Source organism: Ascaphus truei, chromosome 8 (assembly GCF_040206685.1).
Source record: "Ascaphus truei isolate aAscTru1 chromosome 8, aAscTru1.hap1, whole genome shotgun sequence".
Taxonomy (NCBI): Eukaryota; Metazoa; Chordata; class Amphibia; order Anura; family Ascaphidae; genus Ascaphus; species Ascaphus truei.
Window position 1 is genome coordinate 65838535 of NC_134490.1, and position 20097 is coordinate 65858631.

At 41.7% G+C, this 20097-nt stretch overlaps 1 protein-coding gene across 3 annotated transcripts; it reads left to right on the forward strand.

The window, feature by feature from the left end:
* Nucleotides 1-1620: 1620 nt before the first annotated feature.
* On the forward strand, nucleotides 1621-18451 carry LDB1 (LIM domain binding 1). 3 transcript variants are annotated; one of them, XM_075612403.1, is made up of 10 exons: nucleotides 1621-1723; nucleotides 3457-3501; nucleotides 4263-4338; nucleotides 5105-5207; nucleotides 6564-6736; nucleotides 9425-9547; nucleotides 9846-9929; nucleotides 10366-10489; nucleotides 10580-10728; nucleotides 12743-18451. In XM_075612403.1, the coding sequence occupies exons 1-10, from the start codon at nucleotides 1704-1706 to the stop codon at nucleotides 12971-12973; spliced, it is 1128 nt and encodes a 375-aa protein (XP_075468518.1). In that variant the 5' UTR covers nucleotides 1621-1703; the 3' UTR covers nucleotides 12974-18451. The 3 variants fall into 3 exon arrangements, with proteins under 3 accessions (XP_075468518.1, XP_075468519.1, XP_075468521.1); XM_075612404.1 differs by having other exon boundaries at nucleotides 10580-10722; XM_075612406.1 differs by having other exon boundaries at nucleotides 12634-12773.
* The last annotated feature ends 1646 nt before the right edge of the window (nucleotides 18452-20097 follow it).

Below are 20097 nucleotides of genomic sequence, written 5' to 3' on the forward strand. Positions count from 1 at the left end.
GCCCCATTAATTTCAGCTCAGGGACCCCCCTGCTTCCAGAGACACAGACCTCCGAAGGGGCTGCTGATATCTGCAGTTTTTAGTATTCTCGTCACATGGGCCAATAGGAGGCCGCCGCACCTGATGTCGCTTCTTCCTATTGGCCCACAGGGCCCAGGCGCTTTGAAAAAACAGCCATATAGTGAGCGCTGGAGTTGCCACTACGGAGGTAAGTATCTCTGGAAGCAGAGGGTCCCCAGAGCTGAAATGAATGGGGTTCAGCTCCAGAGACCCCCTGCTTCAATCCAATATTTAAGAAAATAATAATTTAAAAGGCTGAGGGGAGGGGTAGAAGAAAAAACTGCTTAGGTTGCATCTTTACAGGCCCCTGGGTACTGTAGGTTGGTTCAAAAAGTGCTCAAAATATTTTTTTCATGCCAGAATAGTTTTGTGCTGTGGTGGTATAATCAGCTTTGGTACATTTGCCTATTTTTTTGCTCTTTTACAAGCTCTTGTGGTTCGCTACAGCAGAACACTTTTTACATTGAAGAGTTTGCTTTTCTGGGGGAAACCATGGGAATTGTAATACTTTGGTAGATTTTTAGTGTCAATAAACACATTTGTAGACGCTAACTTCTTCCAAAGGTGAGTAATCCTCACACAAACTCGTGAAAGGTTTCAGGACAAAATGTAGATTAGAGTAATGTTATTTTTGGGAATTATTTTGAAGGATTATCTGTGTGTTTGGCACATAGCAGTTTGGTAAACACAAGTAGTGTGATCTTGCTGCTGTTTAATGATCTTCCCACGCCTACTGTTAATTTAAAAATAAGTCATTCTGCTACTATGTACATAATTTATACACAAAAAAATAACTGCAGTTCTTGGCTCAATGTACATTTTCAAGGAGCAATCCTTGAAGTGGGGTCTCCGACGCTGAACTCCATTCATTTCAGCTCTGTGGACCCCCTTGCTTCCCAAGATACTTACATCTGTAGGGGGTGCCAGTAACTGCTGCAAGTTTATCACTGCCGCGTCACTTGGGCTAATGGGTAGGTGCCCGGGATGACATCACAGCTTCCTATTGGCCTGCAGAGGGCGCAGCAGCTTTGACACTCCGCCATTATGTGAACCCCAGCTATCAAGGCTGAGCGGCTACCGGCACCCCCTTCGGAGGTAAGCATCTCCGAAAGCAGGGGATCCCCGGAGCTAAAATAAATGGGGTTCAGCACCGAAGAGACCCCCTGCTTCAATCCTATGTAAAGAAAAAAAAAGGTGGGGGTGGGGTGCAAAACAGCCATTGTGGATTATTGCTTTAATGACCTCTAAGGAAACGTTTGTGCTAAAGTTAGTAATGGAACATTTGAAATAATGGTGCTTGTTCTTAATGACGTCCTCAGATTCACATTTGCCATTTTTTGTGTTATAAGCCTACATATTATTTTGTCGGCTCATCACTTACTGAAGCTGACTTATCCTGTGCCAGGTAGTGAGCAGTAATGCTGATCTGTTCTGGGCATTCACTGGTGTTTTTCTGTGCATGCTGAATAGCTGGAACCCCCTCAGGTTTTCACAGTTGTTGCATATTAATAATTGTACGTTTTTGTTTCATTGTTTTTTATTTATTTTTTTGCATACTAGGTTGTTCCTCTAAGTCATTCAAGCTGTACTCGCCAAAGGAGCCCCCCAACGGCAACGCCTTCCCCCCCTTCCACCCCGGCACCATGCTGGATCGAGATGTGGGGTAGGTACATTTGGCATGAATGACATCTCTTTATTCACAGGTTATACCGTATTTGCCCGTTTTTTTTTTTATATGGCGACCCCCCCCCCTTAATTTCAGTAGTAGCTGGAAAGAAAAAAGTTTACACATACACACACACATACACGCGTGTGCACACACACACACACACACATATATACACACACGCACACGCACACGCACACACATATACACGCACACACACACATATACACGCGCACACACGGCCTTTCAGGACTGGAGTTGAGAACCTCTGTGCCTGCCAAAAAATGTGCCTGGTTTGTAGTATATTAATGGGAGTTTTTTTCTCCTTTAATTTCATCTATCTCTCGTGATATATATTTTATTTATCCCTCCAGCTTCCTATTACATTCTGTCTAATACTAGTATGTCTCTTACCCCAGCTTTCATGCATTCATTTCAGTTTTTTCTGCCGTGTCCTAATACATCAGTCTCGGTGGTCTGCTCGTCTTGCCCAATCCATTTTTAAACGATTCCGCAGCTTGTAAAAGGATGAAAAACATTAGTGTACAAGAGGGGGACCCAAGGCTTTCTGGGGTGGGGGGCGCGGCTGTTATAGAGGCCCCGCGCTTCCCCGAAGGCATTTTAAATAAATGTCCGATATCGCGCAAGGCCTCTTAACTTTTTACTTGCCTTGGTTCCAGCGACGCGTTTCCATGGCAACCGGCGTCATATGACGCCGCGTGTCGTGTGACGCCAAGCTGCCATGGCAAGGTGACGTCATATGACCCCGCGACGTCATTTGATGCCGGAGCCGTGCGGGGGGGGGGAGGTGGGGGGCGCGAGTCAGAGGGGAAAGGAGACGGGGTTGGGCATTAAGGCAAGTTTGCGCACCCCTAGTGTACACGATCTATTTAGTTTGCAAATATATTAGAACGAAGAGTTGTAACATGCAGACGCTTTACCGGAATGCAATCATTTAATTTGGTTCCCCTCTGACTAACATAAGAATAATGATAATAAGTATCCATTAACTCCAACCATGAGAGTAAATCTGGTAATGATTTTTGGTTCAGTCTCTTTTTTTCCTTTCTTTCCTTTTCTCGGGGGCAGACCTTTTTGTGTGAATATAAATGAGCCTTTTACCTTTTTTTTTAGCATGTTTTATTTCTAGTTTTTAAGCACAGACTCCAAGTGATCAGTGATGGGCTTTGATAACCTTACCTAACAAGGGTAAATGGACTACTTTTACAGTATAACAGGGAGTGGCCAACTCCAGTCCTCAAGGACCACCAACAGGCCAGGTTTTAAGGATATCCCTGCTTCAGCAGAGGAGACGTAATCATTCAGACTGAGCCGCTGATTGAGCCACCTGTGCTGAAGCTGGGATATTCTGAAAACCTGGCCTGCAGCAGTAAATCTTCTCAGACAGGGAAAACATCCTTGTTCTATGACTGCAGACAATTTTCCCTCTTGGCAATTAAGAACGGTTGTGAAAAGACAACAAGAAAAGTAATAGGTCGACATCTCAAGCAGTTTGTCTTATGTCATCAGCTTCTCACGCCAGGAATCCAACCAGCCTGATCCATGCGTGCGTCTTGCTACTCTGTGTACTATGTATATAACACGTGAAAAAGGCTTTCTGTGAAGACAGTCAGCAGGCAAAGTCGCCTTTTTATGCTCTTCTCTTCAGCATAATAATATATCAACTCTGTTCTTGGAGTAGGAGATAAACTTTCTATTTCTTTCCTCAGACCCACCCCGATGTATCCACCAACATATCTGGAGCCAGGGATAGGGTAAGGCTGTATTTAATTTATATTCCTTTTAGTACCCAGTGCATTTAGCATGTGCCAATCCTTTTAATCTAGCGTCTTTCTTCCCCCTTTGGTACATTAATGTTCCATGATGCAGGCCATTCCTTTGGCATAGTGTTTAAACGTGTGGGGTACTTGTTTTGCCTTAAAGTACATTTCCTCATACATTAGAACATTTCTTCTTTACGCCTTTCACATTGGGTAGGAGGAGTGCTCAGACTGAATTAAGAAGGACCTTTGTGGAATAGCCAAAAATACTTAAATATACAGAGAAAATATGGCTATTTATTAAATAGAGATACCTATTGTAACTGTGTTATTGGTAATCTGTATAGGGATATTCTGTGTATTACACAGTCACCCAAGAGAACGGTCTCACTGTTCCAGTAACCATCACCTTGTTCTATCTAGCCGTTTGTCTCCAAGTATTCAAAACATTTGGCTACGCAAAGTGAATAAAATGATAACAAATATGTCCAGGGTAACGGTTATATTTAAAATATCCCAAAACTGGAAAGTTACTGGAACTTATTGTATTCACTAGTGCAGGGGTGGCCAACTCCAGCCTTCAAGGGCCACCAACAGGTCAGGTTTTAAGGATATCCCTGCTTCAGCACACTGAGCCACCTGTGCTGAAGCAGGGATATCCTGCCACTCCTGCTCTAGTGCTTCAAACAACAGCCTGGTCATAAACTTGATGGAAGGGCTGTGTAAAGTGTACTAATGTTCAATGTGTTCTCCAGGAGGCATACACCGTATGGGAATCAGACAGACTACAGAATATTCGAGTTGAACAAACGTCTGCAAAATTGGACAGAGGTATGATGTGCTTTTATTTTGCAGTGTACTCCAAAAGACTTATGAATGCATACGGGTTCTTTGCCAGCTGTACTGCTTTTACTAGTAAAATGTTAAGTGTAGCTTTTCTACATAGTCATTTTGAGATGTTACAGGTTAAAACTGTTTTATCTGTTTTTTGTTGCTCCCTAATGTATGTCAAAGTCTCAAGGAATTCCGGTTCGTTGGGTTTTAATTTAACTCTCATAACTACCTTTTGTGATCTTTAGACCGGGACCTTCATGGCCTTTTGGGCTATAAATATCTCTGTAGATTGTACATTGATGAACCCTTACAGTGGGACTGAGTCCTACGCCTGGCAATAAGTATTCTATTTAATATATTATACACAAGTGCAGGGGAGCTCATCTCCACTCCTCAAGACCCTCCAACAGGTCAGGTTTTAAGGATATCCAGCTTCAGCATAGGTGGCTCAGTCGATGACTGAGCCACTGATTGAGCTACCTGTGCTGAAGCAGGGATATCCTAAAAACCTGACACATTGAGGTGAGGGGGGAGGGCTAATGTTGAGCACCCGTACATTAGTGCTCTGGAATTGAGGGAACCCCAGGGCTTGTAATATATGGAATAAAACGCTAAAGAAGGGAACATATGTAGCCTAAACTGAGTCATTGGTCTGTTTATCTCTTTCTGTCTTCGCATGTTTTTGATACCTTCATATGAAGCGGCATAGATAAACATTGGGGGATTGTGCGTCTCTGTGACCTCTGTACTTTCTCACCTGTAGGAATGTGACAATCTGTGGTGGGATGCTTTCACCACTGAATTCTTTGAAGACGATGCTATGTTGACCATTACCTTCTGTTTGGAGGATGGACCAAAGAGATACAGTAAGTGTCTATCTAGCCCAGGGATAGCCAAGTCCAGTCCTGAAGGGTCACCAACAGGTCAGGTTTTAAGGATATCCTTGCTTCAGCACAGGTGGCCCACAGATACACAACAAGCTCTGAGAAACCCCAAACATTACCACTATATAGTGTGTGTGTGTGTGTGTGTGTGTGTGTGTGTGTGTGTGTGTGTGTGTGTGTGTGTGTGTGTGTGTGTGTCAAAAGGAGTGCTAGTGGGTGTGCTAAATGTATACAACAAAAAACAAACAAAGATGCCCAATGCTACTTCCAATGTGACAAAAATACACAGTGCAATACCTACTATAAATTCTCTTGAAAAAGGGTCATTTAGTTTAACCCTTTGAACAAAGCATCTTAAGCCTGCTGCCACTTCAAGGCATGACCGTTAGCAGGTCCTAACACTACATGAGTTAAAATTCTTATTTACCTCTATAATTAGGGGAAGAATGATCCAACATTGGATCTGTCGTAACCCAACAAAATGAAACTGTGCCCTCCCCGCCCCGAAGGTTTAAGTTCTCCCCTCCCCACTTTCCAAGTTGGCAAGTCGGTTTCATTTTGCTGAGTTACGACAGATCCAATGCTGGTCATTCTTCCTGTAATTATACAGGTAAATAAGAATTTTAACTCGGTAGTGTTGAGACCTGCTAACGGTCATGCCTTGAAGTGGCAGCAGGCTTAAGACGCTTTGGCCAAAGGGTTAAGCTTAATGACCCTTTTTCAAGAGAATTTATAGTAGGTATTGCACTGTGTATTTTTGTCACATTGGAAGTAGGTTTGGGCATCTTTGTTTGTTTTTTGTTGTGTTCAGCATAGGTGGCTCAGTTGTTGACTCAGCCACTGATTGAGCCACCTGTGCTGAAGCAGGGATATCCTTAAAACCAGACCTGTTGGTCACCCTTCAGGACTGGAGTTGGCCACTCCTGATCTAGCCCAATGTTTCTGCCCACTTTGCTCTTCACACGTATTTATTACCTTGACTACACCAATGTCTCTGCTTTTTAATTTGTTTTTAATGCCATATAATGTATGCATCAGCAACTTTCCTAGGATACTGTGTGGGTTTTGGTTGGATTTGAGTATGCATAATTTCAGCCCCATGGTACAAGCTGTGATCAGACCCAACAATCTTAGAACTTACCCCTGTGTGTCAGTGGCAGGAAATGGTGCTTTTTAGTGCATCATCGCCTGTGTGTTTTTCTAACAAAAGCAGGCTGTCCTTGTGGGGCAGGTAATGTATTACTTTGATGCGTGTAAAATAACCATAATGTGTGTATTGGCGTTACAATCCATGACCGCATTTGTAAGACAAGGTTTTTTGTTTTTGTTTTCCATTAGCAATCGGACGGACGCTGATTCCCCGGTATTTCCGCAGCATCTTTGAGGGTGGAGCTACAGAGTTGTACTATGTCTTGAAGCACCCCAAGGAGTCATTCCACAATAACTTTGTCTCGCTTGACTGTGATCAGTGCACGATGGTCACACAGCATGGAAAACCCATGTTCACGCAGGTGATAAAGATGGTGCTGATTAGAAGTCCTGGCCAGCTCCAGTCTTCAAGGGCCACCAACATGTCAGGTTTTAAGTATATCTCTTCTTCAGTACAGGTGGCTCAGTCAACGTCACTGATTGAGCCATCTGTGCTGAAGCGGGGATATCCTGAAAACCTGACCTGTTCGTTGCCCTTGTGGACTGGAATTGGCCACTCCTGTAGTAGAATATTTATATATATATATATATATATATATATGTATATACAGTGGTTGACAAATCACCAAAAAATCTACTCGCCACACAAAAAAATCTACTCGCCACCTAGTACCAAACGTGTGCTGCTTGGGCCAATATTTACTCGCCTGGGGGTTAAATCCACTCGCCCGGGGCGAGCAAATGTATAGGTTTGTCGAACACTGTGTATATATATATAAAACTGAATACAGTTTTTTTTGTACTTACCTGGCTGTGTGCTGTCTCTATTTCCCGGACCAACACACATATAGATATATAGATATATATATCTATATATAGATATATAGATATATAGATATCTATATATCTATCTATATATATATATATATATATATATATATATATTCAATCTTCTCAACCTGTGAGTTCAACAAAGCTGGTCTTGTCTGTTGTAATCTGCATTTAATACATGCTCTGATTTTAAATATCTGTTCTATTGTTGTAATACAAAGACTAGCACGAAGGGGCATTCCTACAATGTGGGGACACATATTTTTTTTTAATTCTAATTTATTAATGTAATGGGTTTCCTAAGCAAACGTTTTGATCACCTTTGAACACATTTTATGTTAACCCAGAAAGCCAAACCGTGAAACTTTGCCTTTATTTTGTCTGATTTGGTTTTAATTTTAGTATTTGATGATTTGCTATATTTACCCTTTATCTCTCTGGCTAATGACGACATAATAAGTTTAAACAAAACAACGAGAGATCTACAATTTATCTGCGTGTACAGTGTAGAGAATCTCATCATTCAAATACTCCAAAGCATTTTTTTGACGATGAAGACTGTATAAGTTCCCAAAACAGTTTTTAAAGCGACTTTTACTGGTCTTCTTTAATAGTCCCAGGGAGTACAACTGTAATGCAACCAGCACTGGGGAAGGGCTCTTTTTGATGGTACAACACATCTCGTTAACGAAGCATATAGGTAGTTCCGTGGCTGATGCTATACACCTCATACATCGACCGTGGCCCATTGCAGACACACTCACCAGGACACCTTCCTACCGTCTCTGTACGTTTTCCTACGGAACCACTTGGATTATAAGCTATTCAGGGCAGGGACTCCTTTTCCTAAATGTTACTTTTATGTCTCGAGCATTTATTCCCCTTGTGTTATATTATTGTCACGTGTGTTACAGCTGTGAAGCGCTATGTGCATAGATGGCGCTATATAAATAAAGATATACAGTAAATAAATGGTAAATTAAGCTTTTAATATTTGCCAGTTTCTGGCACACAAAAAAAAAAAATACATTCCAAATATCTCATCGGGGGGTCACCAGTGGATCGCTACTTGTCACTGGAGTCCAGGCTGATTCCGGCGACCATATTGTTCTCCCGGACAAGTATTCTTTTCTGGGAGATTAAAAGTATGTTTTACCAGCAATCAGGGAGTCCCCAAAGCCCATAGCATTACAATAGAGCTCAGCAGCAACCCACTTATCAACAAGGAAAATAATGTATGTATGTTACACACACACACACACACACACACACACACACACACACACACACACACACACACACACACACACACACACACACACACACACACACACACACACACACACACACACACACACACACACACACACACACACACACACACACACACACACACACACACACACACACACACACACACACACACACACACACACACACCAAAAAAACCTGCTGCTTTGTACTGGGAGGAAGCCAAATGGCATGGTTCCCTCTTATTACAAGTACGAAGGCTGCCCCCTAGTGGGCACTGAAAACATTTTTTTTTTTTTAATGTTTCAAACTTTTGACAAATTGTTTTATATTATATATTTTCCCTGTCTATTAACAATTTGGAAAGAGCCTGCTAATACTCTACACATACGTCCCAAGCCTAACCTGAAATGTCCAATAAGGTGTAAAGTAGTCTTGGCTTTTTGATTAATTCTAATTGCAAAATCGGCTCATTTGTTTTAGGGAACCTTGTGGGTTGATTTTCCTGGGTTGTATATGGGTGATGAGACAAGCATATTTTTAATTAAAAGCTAAAAATCCTTGTAGATTTTCTTAACGTCTTCACGTCCAGAGGAGATTGCAAGTATTGAAATGCGTGTCACACCTTTCTGGCAGCAAATGGGTTAAATGGCAGATAAATGTTTATCGATCTAATCTATTGAAGCAACATAAGAGTTCTTGATAGTTGAATCTATAATGTACAGAGCTTTCAACAAACATCACAGTTTTCTTCTTTTGAAGACCTTGCATGTTGGCCCCATAAAAGAATTGCAAAGCTACTTTGAACTATTATGTATTGCTGACAGTGCTACAGCAGGTGTGTAATCTTGCACTTTGCTCAAAATAACCGGTTTAATTGCCAATATGGTTTGTCATTATGCATACACATGGTTAGATCTTTGGGACTTCAGTTGACATGTCCACCTTGTTTCCATATCTTTGTGTAGGTGTGTGTGGAGGGCCGTCTGTATCTGGAGTTTATGTTTGATGACATGATGAGGATAAAAACGTGGCATTTCAGTATCCGGCAGCATCGAGAACTTATTCCCCGGAGTATCCTCGCCATGCATGTAAGTGTTGGGGGGAGGGTTAGAGATAGAAAAGAAATGGTGCAGTCATTTGTCTTTACGTCTGATGATGAATAATGTATATATACATTGTCATAATGTAGACCTGCATGCTCTATAAACAAAAAATATTTATAGATTACATCTAGGAGCAAAATATAAAGGCTTCTGGACTCCTAATTTAAACACAAGCACATGTCCTCCCAGGTCTTTCATGTAACTTAATATGCTTTATAATGTTTGTTGCAGTTGAAGAATAATCGTTAATTTGTAAGCAACTCTTCTCCCTGTAATTTTTTAGGCCCAAGATCCCCAAATGTTGGACCAGTTGTCGAAGAACATCACAAGATGCGGACTTTCAAACTCCACACTCAACTACCTCCGAGTAAGTAAGCAGGCAGACAGGTGTGTGTGTGTGTGTGTGTGTGTGTGTGTGTGTGTGTGTGTGTTTGTTAAACAAACTCTATAGTTGCATTTGCAGAGATATTCAATGTGGTAAATAGCAGAAAACGTGACACTTTTGTTCCCAGAAGGGCCTTGCCAGCATTGTACAGTGCAATGTGTGCCTTGCTGTTCTGGCAAAAGAGGAGCGCGTTCAAGGGGCTTTAGCAAACGGAAATAAACCCTACCCGTAGTGTTGAGTTTACCCTTCTTGGTAGACCTGTGCAAAAAGTAGGCCCAAAACCATCAGGTTTTATTTTTTGAATGTTGAGGCATTCTATATCTAACCCAAGACTCTTGGCTAGACCAACATCTTCTGAGCGGACAATCTACACAAAGTAATGACATCCTGTCTTTCTCTCTCTCATGCCTCTTCACAGCTGTGTGTAATTCTAGAACCAATGCAGGAGCTCATGTCCAGGCACAAGACCTACAGCTTAAGTCCCCGTGACTGTCTCAAGACATGCCTCTTTCAGAAGTGGCAACGGATGGTGGCACCCCCTGGTGAGGATGCTTGTACTTGCAATAAGTGCTTCTGCTAAAGTTTTGGTCACAGGCCAATTAAACAGTGGTTCTCTTCCATCGATCCTACAGCTGAACCAGCCAGGCAGGCACCCAACAAGCGCAGGAAAAGGAAGATGTCTGGTGGCAGCACCATGAGCTCTGGAGGGGGCAATACAAACAATAGCAACAGCAAAAAGAAGAGTCCTGCCAGTACGTTCGCCCTCTCCAGCCAGGTACCTGTAAGCATCCACTTTTAATTTTATTATTCACATCTTCTACATCAGGGGTGGGCAACTCCAGTCCTCAAGGGCCACCAACAGGTCAGGTTTTCAGGATATCCCTGCTTCAGCACGGGTGGCCCTTGAGGATTGGAGTTGCCCACCCCTGCTCTACATGATCACTGTTTCGCGTGGCTCTCTGCTCTAGACATGCTTTGCTCAGTCCACCTAGAAAGGATCTGAAAAAGAAAAATGCAGGAAATGAAACTATTGTGAAAATGTTAGCAGAAATGTTTAAGTAATTGGTGAAGATACCAAAATGTTTCTTTTCACTTGCTGCTTTTAAATACCCCCCATGCAGGTGCTAAATCTTCTTCATGCACCAGCATGCGAGTTCTGCATAAATAGCTCGCATGTAACCAGACTTCATAACTTAAGAGTTTTGCGAAGTCTTCAAAACTCACTCTCGCTGGGAGGGAACCATCATAGCGGTTAATTTAAGAAGTGGCATCGTATGCAAAGTATGTAACGTTCTCCAGGACCAGTAGTACAGCCATGTTAGTATAAAATAATTTATATTACTTGTTTTTTCTTAAAATAAATATATATATATTTTTTTTTTTTTTTTTTAAAGAAAGCATTTGTTCCTTCACTGCAAGAAGGAGACTGCAATCTCCTTTGGCAGGAGGGGTAAAAATATTGCTTTCATTGCAACTTTAGAACATGCTGCCGAAAGAGGCCTGCAATCTGTGCTGGCCACTGGGAGGGTATTTATTTATAAAATATTTTACCACGAAGTAATACATTGAGAGTTACCTCTCGTTTTCAAGTATGTCCTGGGCACAGAGTTAAGACAAATAATACTTGGTTACAAATACAGTTACATAAAGGAGCAGGGTATACATTATATACAAGACATTGCATGCACAGTTAAAGAAAATATATATTATGAGCGTATGAAACAGTTACACAGACCAGGTTAAAATGTGAGACAGCCTTAGATTTGAAAGAACTTAAACTGGTGGTGGATGTGAGAGTCTCTGGTAGGTTGTTCCAACTATACCCAAAGAAAATCATTGTGGCCCACACATTTGGATCAACGCCATCCACCCAACCCTATTTACCAGCAACAAGTCTTATTGGTTATCACTGTGGATTTGAGTGTCGGTGTTAATCACCACACGAGCGGGAGAGGGAAAACACACTGCTGCCTCAGTCCCTGGGTACCCTGGTCTGACAGCAGTAAAGAAACGTGCTTTTATATCATTTAATTATTTTCTTGGAAATGAAAAGTTGCACCCACATTTGCAGAGAGTATATTGTGACGCCTAGTCTAAATATATAATTATTACTGTAGGAAACTGCCACACAATTCCAGGAAGCTTGGGATGACATTGGTTACTGTAGGCTACTGATGGTTAACAGATGATGTTTTTGTTATTGACTAGAAGAGACTTTTTGCTTTTCTAACCCTGCTTTGGTATTGGAGTTAGGTTTTTCCCCAGCAGCGCCTTTTCACTGCACAAATCGGCAGCATCGGGAGATGGGAAACCAATTATTTGTTTTGAGGGATGTGGATTTGGCTTACAAATGAAAGAAGCAAAATGCACACCGCTCTACGCTAGCGAAAATGTACCGTGTGTGTTACGCAGTACTGGTCCTGGAGAAATATACATATTTGGCAGTTTGAGATACCAGATGATTTACTGTCTGCATCTTTTGTCCAACAGAAATGTTGCTTTCTATAGATATCTAAAGATCCCAAAAATTCTATTAAAGAAACACCGTTTTTTTGTTTGTTTTTTAGTCCTATAAGCAGTGTATGTTATCTGTTATGACTAAAACATGCTTCTTTGTAATGATGGAAGGGCCTTATTTGACCAGGGCTTTAATCCTGCAACCCTCACATTGCATGCATTTTTGCAGGCCTCAGCTTCCCCCTGAGCTCCAAGAAGCCGCTTCTGACCATGCGTAGTAGTGGAAGGAAGGCACACGCCTCTGCCTTGATTATGTTTCTGGAACTCTTCCCTTTCAGGATGTAATGGTGGTGGGCGAACCAACCCTGATGGGAGGAGAATTTGGGGATGAAGACGAGAGGCTCATAACCCGCCTGGAGAACACTCAGTTTGATGCCGCCAATGGAATTGATGACGAGGACAGCTTCAATAACTCGCCCGCGCTGGGCGCCAACAGCCCCTGGAACAGCAAACCCCCATCAAGTCAAGAAAGCAAATCGGAGAACCCAACCTCACAGGCTTCACAGTAAAAAAATAAAAAATAAATATATATATATGTGTATAACAGGCCGATTGTGGAGGAACAAAATGTTTTAAATAAAAGTAAAGTCTCAAAAAAAAAGAAAAGAAAAAGAGACCAGTTGAAACGTATCTACCTGTAAATTGAAATAAAAAAATGACATTTTAAAATGAACCCCTTTGCTGTAGGTCCTGCCTTCCAGGGAAAGGGGCTAGGCATGAGAGCAAAGCAGGGAAGGAGGTACTGTGGACTGCTTGCTGCATAAAGAACAATAGGGGGGAGGGAGTATCCTTCTCCCAAGTTTCCCAGTCTTAATGCTTGCTAAAGAGGATCATGGGGAGATAGCAGAAAATTTGGGCGGGTGGCAGATCTTCAAATGAGCTAAGTAAAAAAAAAAAATCTTCCGAGCCACAATGTCCTATAATAAGTTGCAGTTGCCACAATGAGTAATTTTGTGCATGCTGCCATGTGCCTATTTACATTAGGGCTGACTATTTAGCGAAATGCAATGTTGGTGGGGGTTTTTGCAAACCTGGAGAACAACGGTTGCCTCTCTGTACATTTGGGTGGCCAGCCTAAAAATCCACAAACCTCAAATTTGGCATCCAAGTACTGTACAAAGTTTAGTGTTGCTTCCTTTGCAGCGAGTTCGAGCATGAAACTTCTTTTGCCCCTTCTACCAATACTATCACTGACCTCCAAAACCTAAACCGACGCACTTCTGGATTAGAGGTGGCATTCAAGATATCTTTCAGCTGAACACAAAAGGCAAAGTCTTAAAAAATGGCAGTGATAGAAGGAAGCTAAATGTAAGTTAATAGGTGTTGCGAGGAGTGTTATATGATACTAAGAGATGTTTCCTCCTGTCTGGGTATGCCCAATAAAGAGTATGGTGCTGATGCATGAGACTAGCCCCCACACACCTGTCTGCCAGGCGATAAATTATTTCACTTTTATATTTGAGAGCAAATTAAAATATCTAATGCAAATAGTCTCAATGTCACAGATTCCGACTCAAATTTTGTTTTGTAATTTTATTTTCCATTTAGACCCAAAGCGACACTGTACAGCAGCACAGCAAAAACGTGTGTGTGTATGTATGGCTATGTGCGTGTATAGGGAACATTCAAGGACTAATGCTAAACATGAAGTGTTTGATAAAAATGGCACCCAACATTAATTTATGTTCTTTAAATGTGGTCAGTTTGCAATAAAATACATCAATTAAAAGGGGGGGGGGGGGGAAGGAGAGGGGGTAATTAAATCTCATTTATAGGTGCAGATTTAGTTATTTGAAAGGTGTTCCCTATTCGTCTCCCTCACACTTGCATCATTCCCTCCCTGGCTCCCATAACCAGATCAGGGTACATACACGGTAGAGCAGGAGTGATCATCTTCAGTCCTCAAGGGCCACCAACAGGACAGGATATCCCTGCTTCATCACAGGTGGTTCAATCAGTGGCTCAGCTGAAGACTGATTCCAAAGTGCGGGGAAACGGCCTCAGGCGAGGAGAATCCGGCTTGTGCAAACAATTTCTGTAAAGTGCAGCTCTCCTCTAGGACAGAGGTACAAAGCAGATCTCTACTCACAAGTTCATAATGTAATTCTCCATTTAATGTGACAGCCAAGAACAGTGGAGAGACAACGTTTCATGTCCCATATGGACCTTTCATCAGGTAAGGAAGCGGGGATATCCTGAAAACCTGACCTGTTTGGTGGCCCTTGAGGACTGGAGTTGGCTACTCCTAGGGTAGAGGTTTATACCTCCCTGTGGCAGGATTTCTTTGAAGTTTATAAATAACGAGGTTGCAGTCCCACAGTGCCGCCTCCTGATTTTGTCTTTCGATACTTTTTTTTTTTTTTTATATATATATATATATAATATTATTTAAAAAAAAAAAAAAAAAATAATAAGTTAAAAAAAATTGCTGTTATATCTCTGGGGAGTCTCTTGTTTTATACAGTCCCGAAAGCTTCAAACCAAGGAAAGACTTTATCGAATTCCTTTGTAATTCCTCCCAGTGGAAGGGAGTGGAGAGACCTTTTTAGTGACTATTTTCTTTCTTAAATGTAAATGTGTGCTACTCTCTCCCCTTTCCCCAACACCCTGTTTTTTCCCGCTTGGGTTTGTGTACCTCGTGCTTGTAAATTTTCCGCTCGGTAGAAGCAGTGTGTAATTCTGGTCTTATTGTATTATCATTAGAAAAGATGCCTCCTTTTTATATTTAGGGGATATGGTATTGGGAGGGGAAAATCCCCTATATTCCTTTTTGGGGGTTATGGAAAAATAGTGGGTGTTAACACGGGGGGGGGGGTTGTCACCAGTTCATTATTCTAATTGTAATCTGGGGCTTAAAACATGGGGGTCCTTTTTTTATCCCTCTGCCGCAGGAGACCCCAAAGAGTTTAAAAGATTCTAATACAAAGCAGATTGGGTTGCAAAATTCTATTGAAAAAGGCACATGATTGGGATCACATCCATTGAATCTGTTCTGCTTTGCACTGGGATCCTCAAAAAAGGAATTAAATTCAAACTAGTACCATTAGGAGCCAAAGAATGAAAGAGCAAATTGCATGAGCTGTTTCTAGTTTGGGAGAATAACCTACTGGGGAAAAAAAATGTAATCTGTTCAGTTTGTCACTCCCTAGTGTGCAAACAATGTTTTTCTTCCCCAGCACAAGTAGCCAGAAGTAACAAACAAGTCACAAATAGTGGAACTATTGACTTTGTGTAACGCATTAAAAAAAAAATCCACCTGTTCTACTGTATACAACAAAAGACAGAACTGCCCAATGCTACATCCAATGTGACAAAAATACATAGTAAAATACTTCAATATTTTCATGAGCAAGGGTCATTTAGTTAAACCCTTTGGCCAAAGCGTTATAAGCCTGCACGCCACGTTCATTAAGCGGGTCCTAACACTGTGAAAATTCTCATTTAACTCTGCTGGAGGGAGAATGGCCGCAGTTGGTCTGTCCTTCACAAGAACATGAAAAAACCTGCTACTTTAAAAAGTGGGGAGGGGTGCGCTTAAACCCTGGGAGGAGGGGTGCGCTTAAACCCTGGGAGGAGGGGTGCGCTTAAACCCTGGGAGGAGGGGTGCGCTTAAACCCTGGGAGGAGGGGTGCACTTAAACCCTGGGAGGAGGGGTGCACTTAAACCCTGGGAGGAGGGGGTCACTCACCTACAAACAGCTGTCAACTTTTTAAATTAGCAATTTTTTTCACATTGGATGTAACATTGGGCATTTCTGTCTTTTGTTGTATACATTTAGCCACGCTCAGTAGCACTGCCTTTGACACACACACACACACACACACACACACACACACACACACACACACACACACACACACAAAATGTGGTGGGTTTTGAGCTTGCTGGGATTGTGTGTTTATCACCTGTTATACTAGTAATAAAAAAATAGCTTTCAGTTTTAAACGATATCTTGCATATTGAGAGCCTGGCTAATTCCATATTGCCCACATTTTCATGCCTGTGATTAGTTTGGACTCTTTGGCAAAAATCTACAGTTTCGCTTTCATTTTGAGCTCTCCTGTCTTCTGGTGGAATAAGGCAACCCTAGTGCTGTAATATTCAATGCAAATTGTCTGCCAAAGCCTGTATTCTGGATATAGATTTATACAGTTAGCTGGAGCAAAGAACCAGTAGGTAAAACCACCTATTCAGATGGAGTTAACCCTATATTGTTAAGACCTGTAATTTGAAGATGACCATGTGGAATTAAATCATGTTAATGTATCTGTTAAAAGAATGCTGTGTGAAGATTCCCCCCTCCGTCTCCCCTAACGTTACAACACAGATTTAGGTAGGTGTTCACTCCATTTTCCATTGTTCTGGGCTGGTGATACAAATACTTTTTTTTTTGTCCACGAGGGAATTTGCAATATACATCTTTTTCAGATTAAAGCTGCAATACCACGTGGGAGTTTGTCTTTGTCATCGGAACCAGGGGATCCTCTGGTGCTGAGCTGAGCTCTTTTCAGAGTCTGCAACAAGATTAGTACCGGTTAAATCACTGGTGCTCCCTCCTGGGGGAAACCATATCACCGCCAAATCTCACGGGATCTGACGGCCAACAGAATGCCACAACTTTGCCAGTTGCGGCTCCCTTTTGGTCGATTCCGGTGGACGGGTTGGATTTTCCATGCAGAGCACTGGCAGCTTAACCTCGGCACTGAATATGGCAGGGTTCAGCACCGGAGAACTCCTTGGTTCCGGGTATGGCATTTCGGGCTTGTGGCTTAAAGGGATCTATTTATCCAAGTTCCTCCGCTGCAAAACTGGAGCAAAAATAAAAAGTGCAGCAGATTCATCAAAGAAAAGGAAACCCATTGAAAGTTTAATAAATGGAGTGTATTTCTGATACCTTCTGTTATTCTCCAGCTTGCACCTGAGTCTTTGATACCCAACTGCTAAATCTATCACAGGATCATAGTAACCACATTGTGGACAAATCCCTGGGTATTACAAATGCGTACAGTAAACTCTGGATAGGATGTCACCTGCGGGGAATTGTGGGTGCCGTTATATCAAATATTCCGTTATACAGAGAGTTAATTTATAAGGGGGTATAAATGGGAAAAAAGGACATGTCAGTGCTGCCAGTTTGATCTAAATATTGAAAAATAAAGAACAACTTACATACGCAACATAAATAACCCACATTGTACTCGCGCATCAGAACATTCCTGCTTACACCTTTCTCTAATTTCTTAACACTTTCCATTTCATCGGCAATGCTTCGTGTAGTTCTCCGTTTCTCTCCAGTCTTTACTTTGTCAATCTTCTGAGCCGTTGCTGAGGGACGCACACGTTCCTGCATGCTACAGAACGTGATTTGCCGCCAGAGCTGTAACGCTTTGACTCGTTGTATCCAGAGTTTACTGTAGCTGGCCAGCATAAAAAAATTCTACAGTTGTACACAACCTTTTGTAATACTGCAAGTTTCCACTCTTCAGAAACATTGTGTTCTATCCCAATGGACAACTTTAATATGCAGATTTTTAATGTAATGTTAATCTGCTATAGCGACCTTGAAGAATCTCTTATGTGACTCGCTCTTCTACTTCTATTTGTTTTGACTCGTGAGCTTTAAAATGTTCCCCATTCAATTTTTAAGTGCAGTGATCTATCAAGAGTCAAATCTGTACCTTCCCTGCGTTTGTAGAGCGATGTGTGGGAGGTAACCTGTAGACTTGTAGAATATATATATGTATATATAAATGTGTGCGTACTATATATATTTTTTTGTTATCTGAAGGTACGATTTAAAAAAAAAGAACTTGCCCCCATTTCAGTTTCTGGTTGTGTTACTTTGTGAGGTGGTGGCACACATGAACCCCCCTGACTGCCCTGTGAACTTTGCCAACATGAGAGCACTCAACATTACATTGCATAGTTTGTGCCATTGAGTCATGTATGGTACTAATAAAAAAATAAATTTTCAATTTCATACTGTCCATTTGAATCATTGTATTTCTTCTTCCCTATAATTGATGTCCGTATTCTGGTTAAGTCTCTGATTTGGTTACCTTGTATAATAAACATGAAATTAGTTTCTGATGTTTATATTTCTTATCTGGATTGCTACTTTATTTATTGTTTTAATGGCCCTGCACATTACATTTCAGAAAGCACTTGGAAGGGCCCAGAAAGCACACGTCTAACATACGTGAGATAACAAAGGTGTAAGCTAATGTTTACTAGGCGCTGCTATCTCGTTACACCTTGAATGGGACCGTAAGGCCAGGTGGTGTCTATTGGAATAGCACTGCTTGGCAAGTCTGGCCTACAATCTTTATCCACACACGCTGGAATTCACCTTTAAATGCCTTAAAATTATTGTCAATGTATTCCTTTTATGACTAAATATTTTAGATATTGCTTTTAATACAATTTAGTTGTGGTTGGTAGATCTATGGTAGATTTACTGTACACTGAATACATATGGCCTAGAAGTCCGCCAGACCCACATACACTCAATGGGATTGTTTCCACTTAATTTTTTTTTTTAACATGATGCTCTTTAAGTGCAACTTTTGCCAAATGGTAAAAGATTTCCGACACAATGAGAAGTTAGAGATTGTGACAGGATCAAAGGTTATACTTATCGCAAAACTTGGTACTTTTATTATGCTCTCCATCAGGATTTGCAGAAACCGTATACGTTGCAGGTGTACCAACTTCCTGCAGATACCATAACCTGCAGGAACAAGCTATTTAATGATGAAGACCATTGTGACCACCTAGTCTGTCCATCTCCATGATTACTAAAGTTATATCCTCGTTTTCCACAGGGTCTCCGCTTGTTCCAATCTCTGTTAATGCTCTGTTAATGCACTCGATATAGCGTTAAATGCCATTTAAGTCCATGGCAACTAACGCCAGCTCAGATGCGTGAACCCTCAGCAGACCTTGGAGAATAACACCCATAGTATTTAAACTGCAGTTAACGTGTGTTTTTTTTATGCGCCCACTGCCCATCTTATCTCGCACAGCCATAAAGCTTCGGTCTTTAGCAGCTTGTGCATACAAATCTCCATTAAGGAAGTGCAAAACCTAAAAATGTTTATACCCTATTCAATCTTTGTTGTCAAGCAGGGTCACCTTGAAAGCATATCGGGTGTTTTTGTTTTGAAAGGCTAAGCATTGTTACACTTCATATACAAAGCCATCTTATTCTGTATTTTCTACACGCTTGCTCTAACCCAGGTGTGCAAGCTTTTGTTGTTGTGCCCCCCCCTGCCTTGCATCCCTGGTGCTTGTGCCCCCACCCCCCTTATCATGGTGTCAAATGACGCAGCTGGGTTGTCACCTCACATGACCCTGCGGCATCATTTGACGCCACGTTGCCATGGAGACTAGTCCTGAATCCAGCAGAATCATGGTAAATTGAGTTGCAGAGGCCTCACGCGATCCTCCGGCAATTAATTTTAAATGCCATGTGGAAGAGAGCGGGACCTCTGCAAACACCCCTCCTCCCCCCCCAGCAAAATCTCACGCCCCCCAGTTTGCATACCCCTGCTCTAACCCATACATTGTTGGGCAACCATATGTGTGCATCAAGACTGTTTAAAAGAAGATATGTAGTATATAAATGTTCATT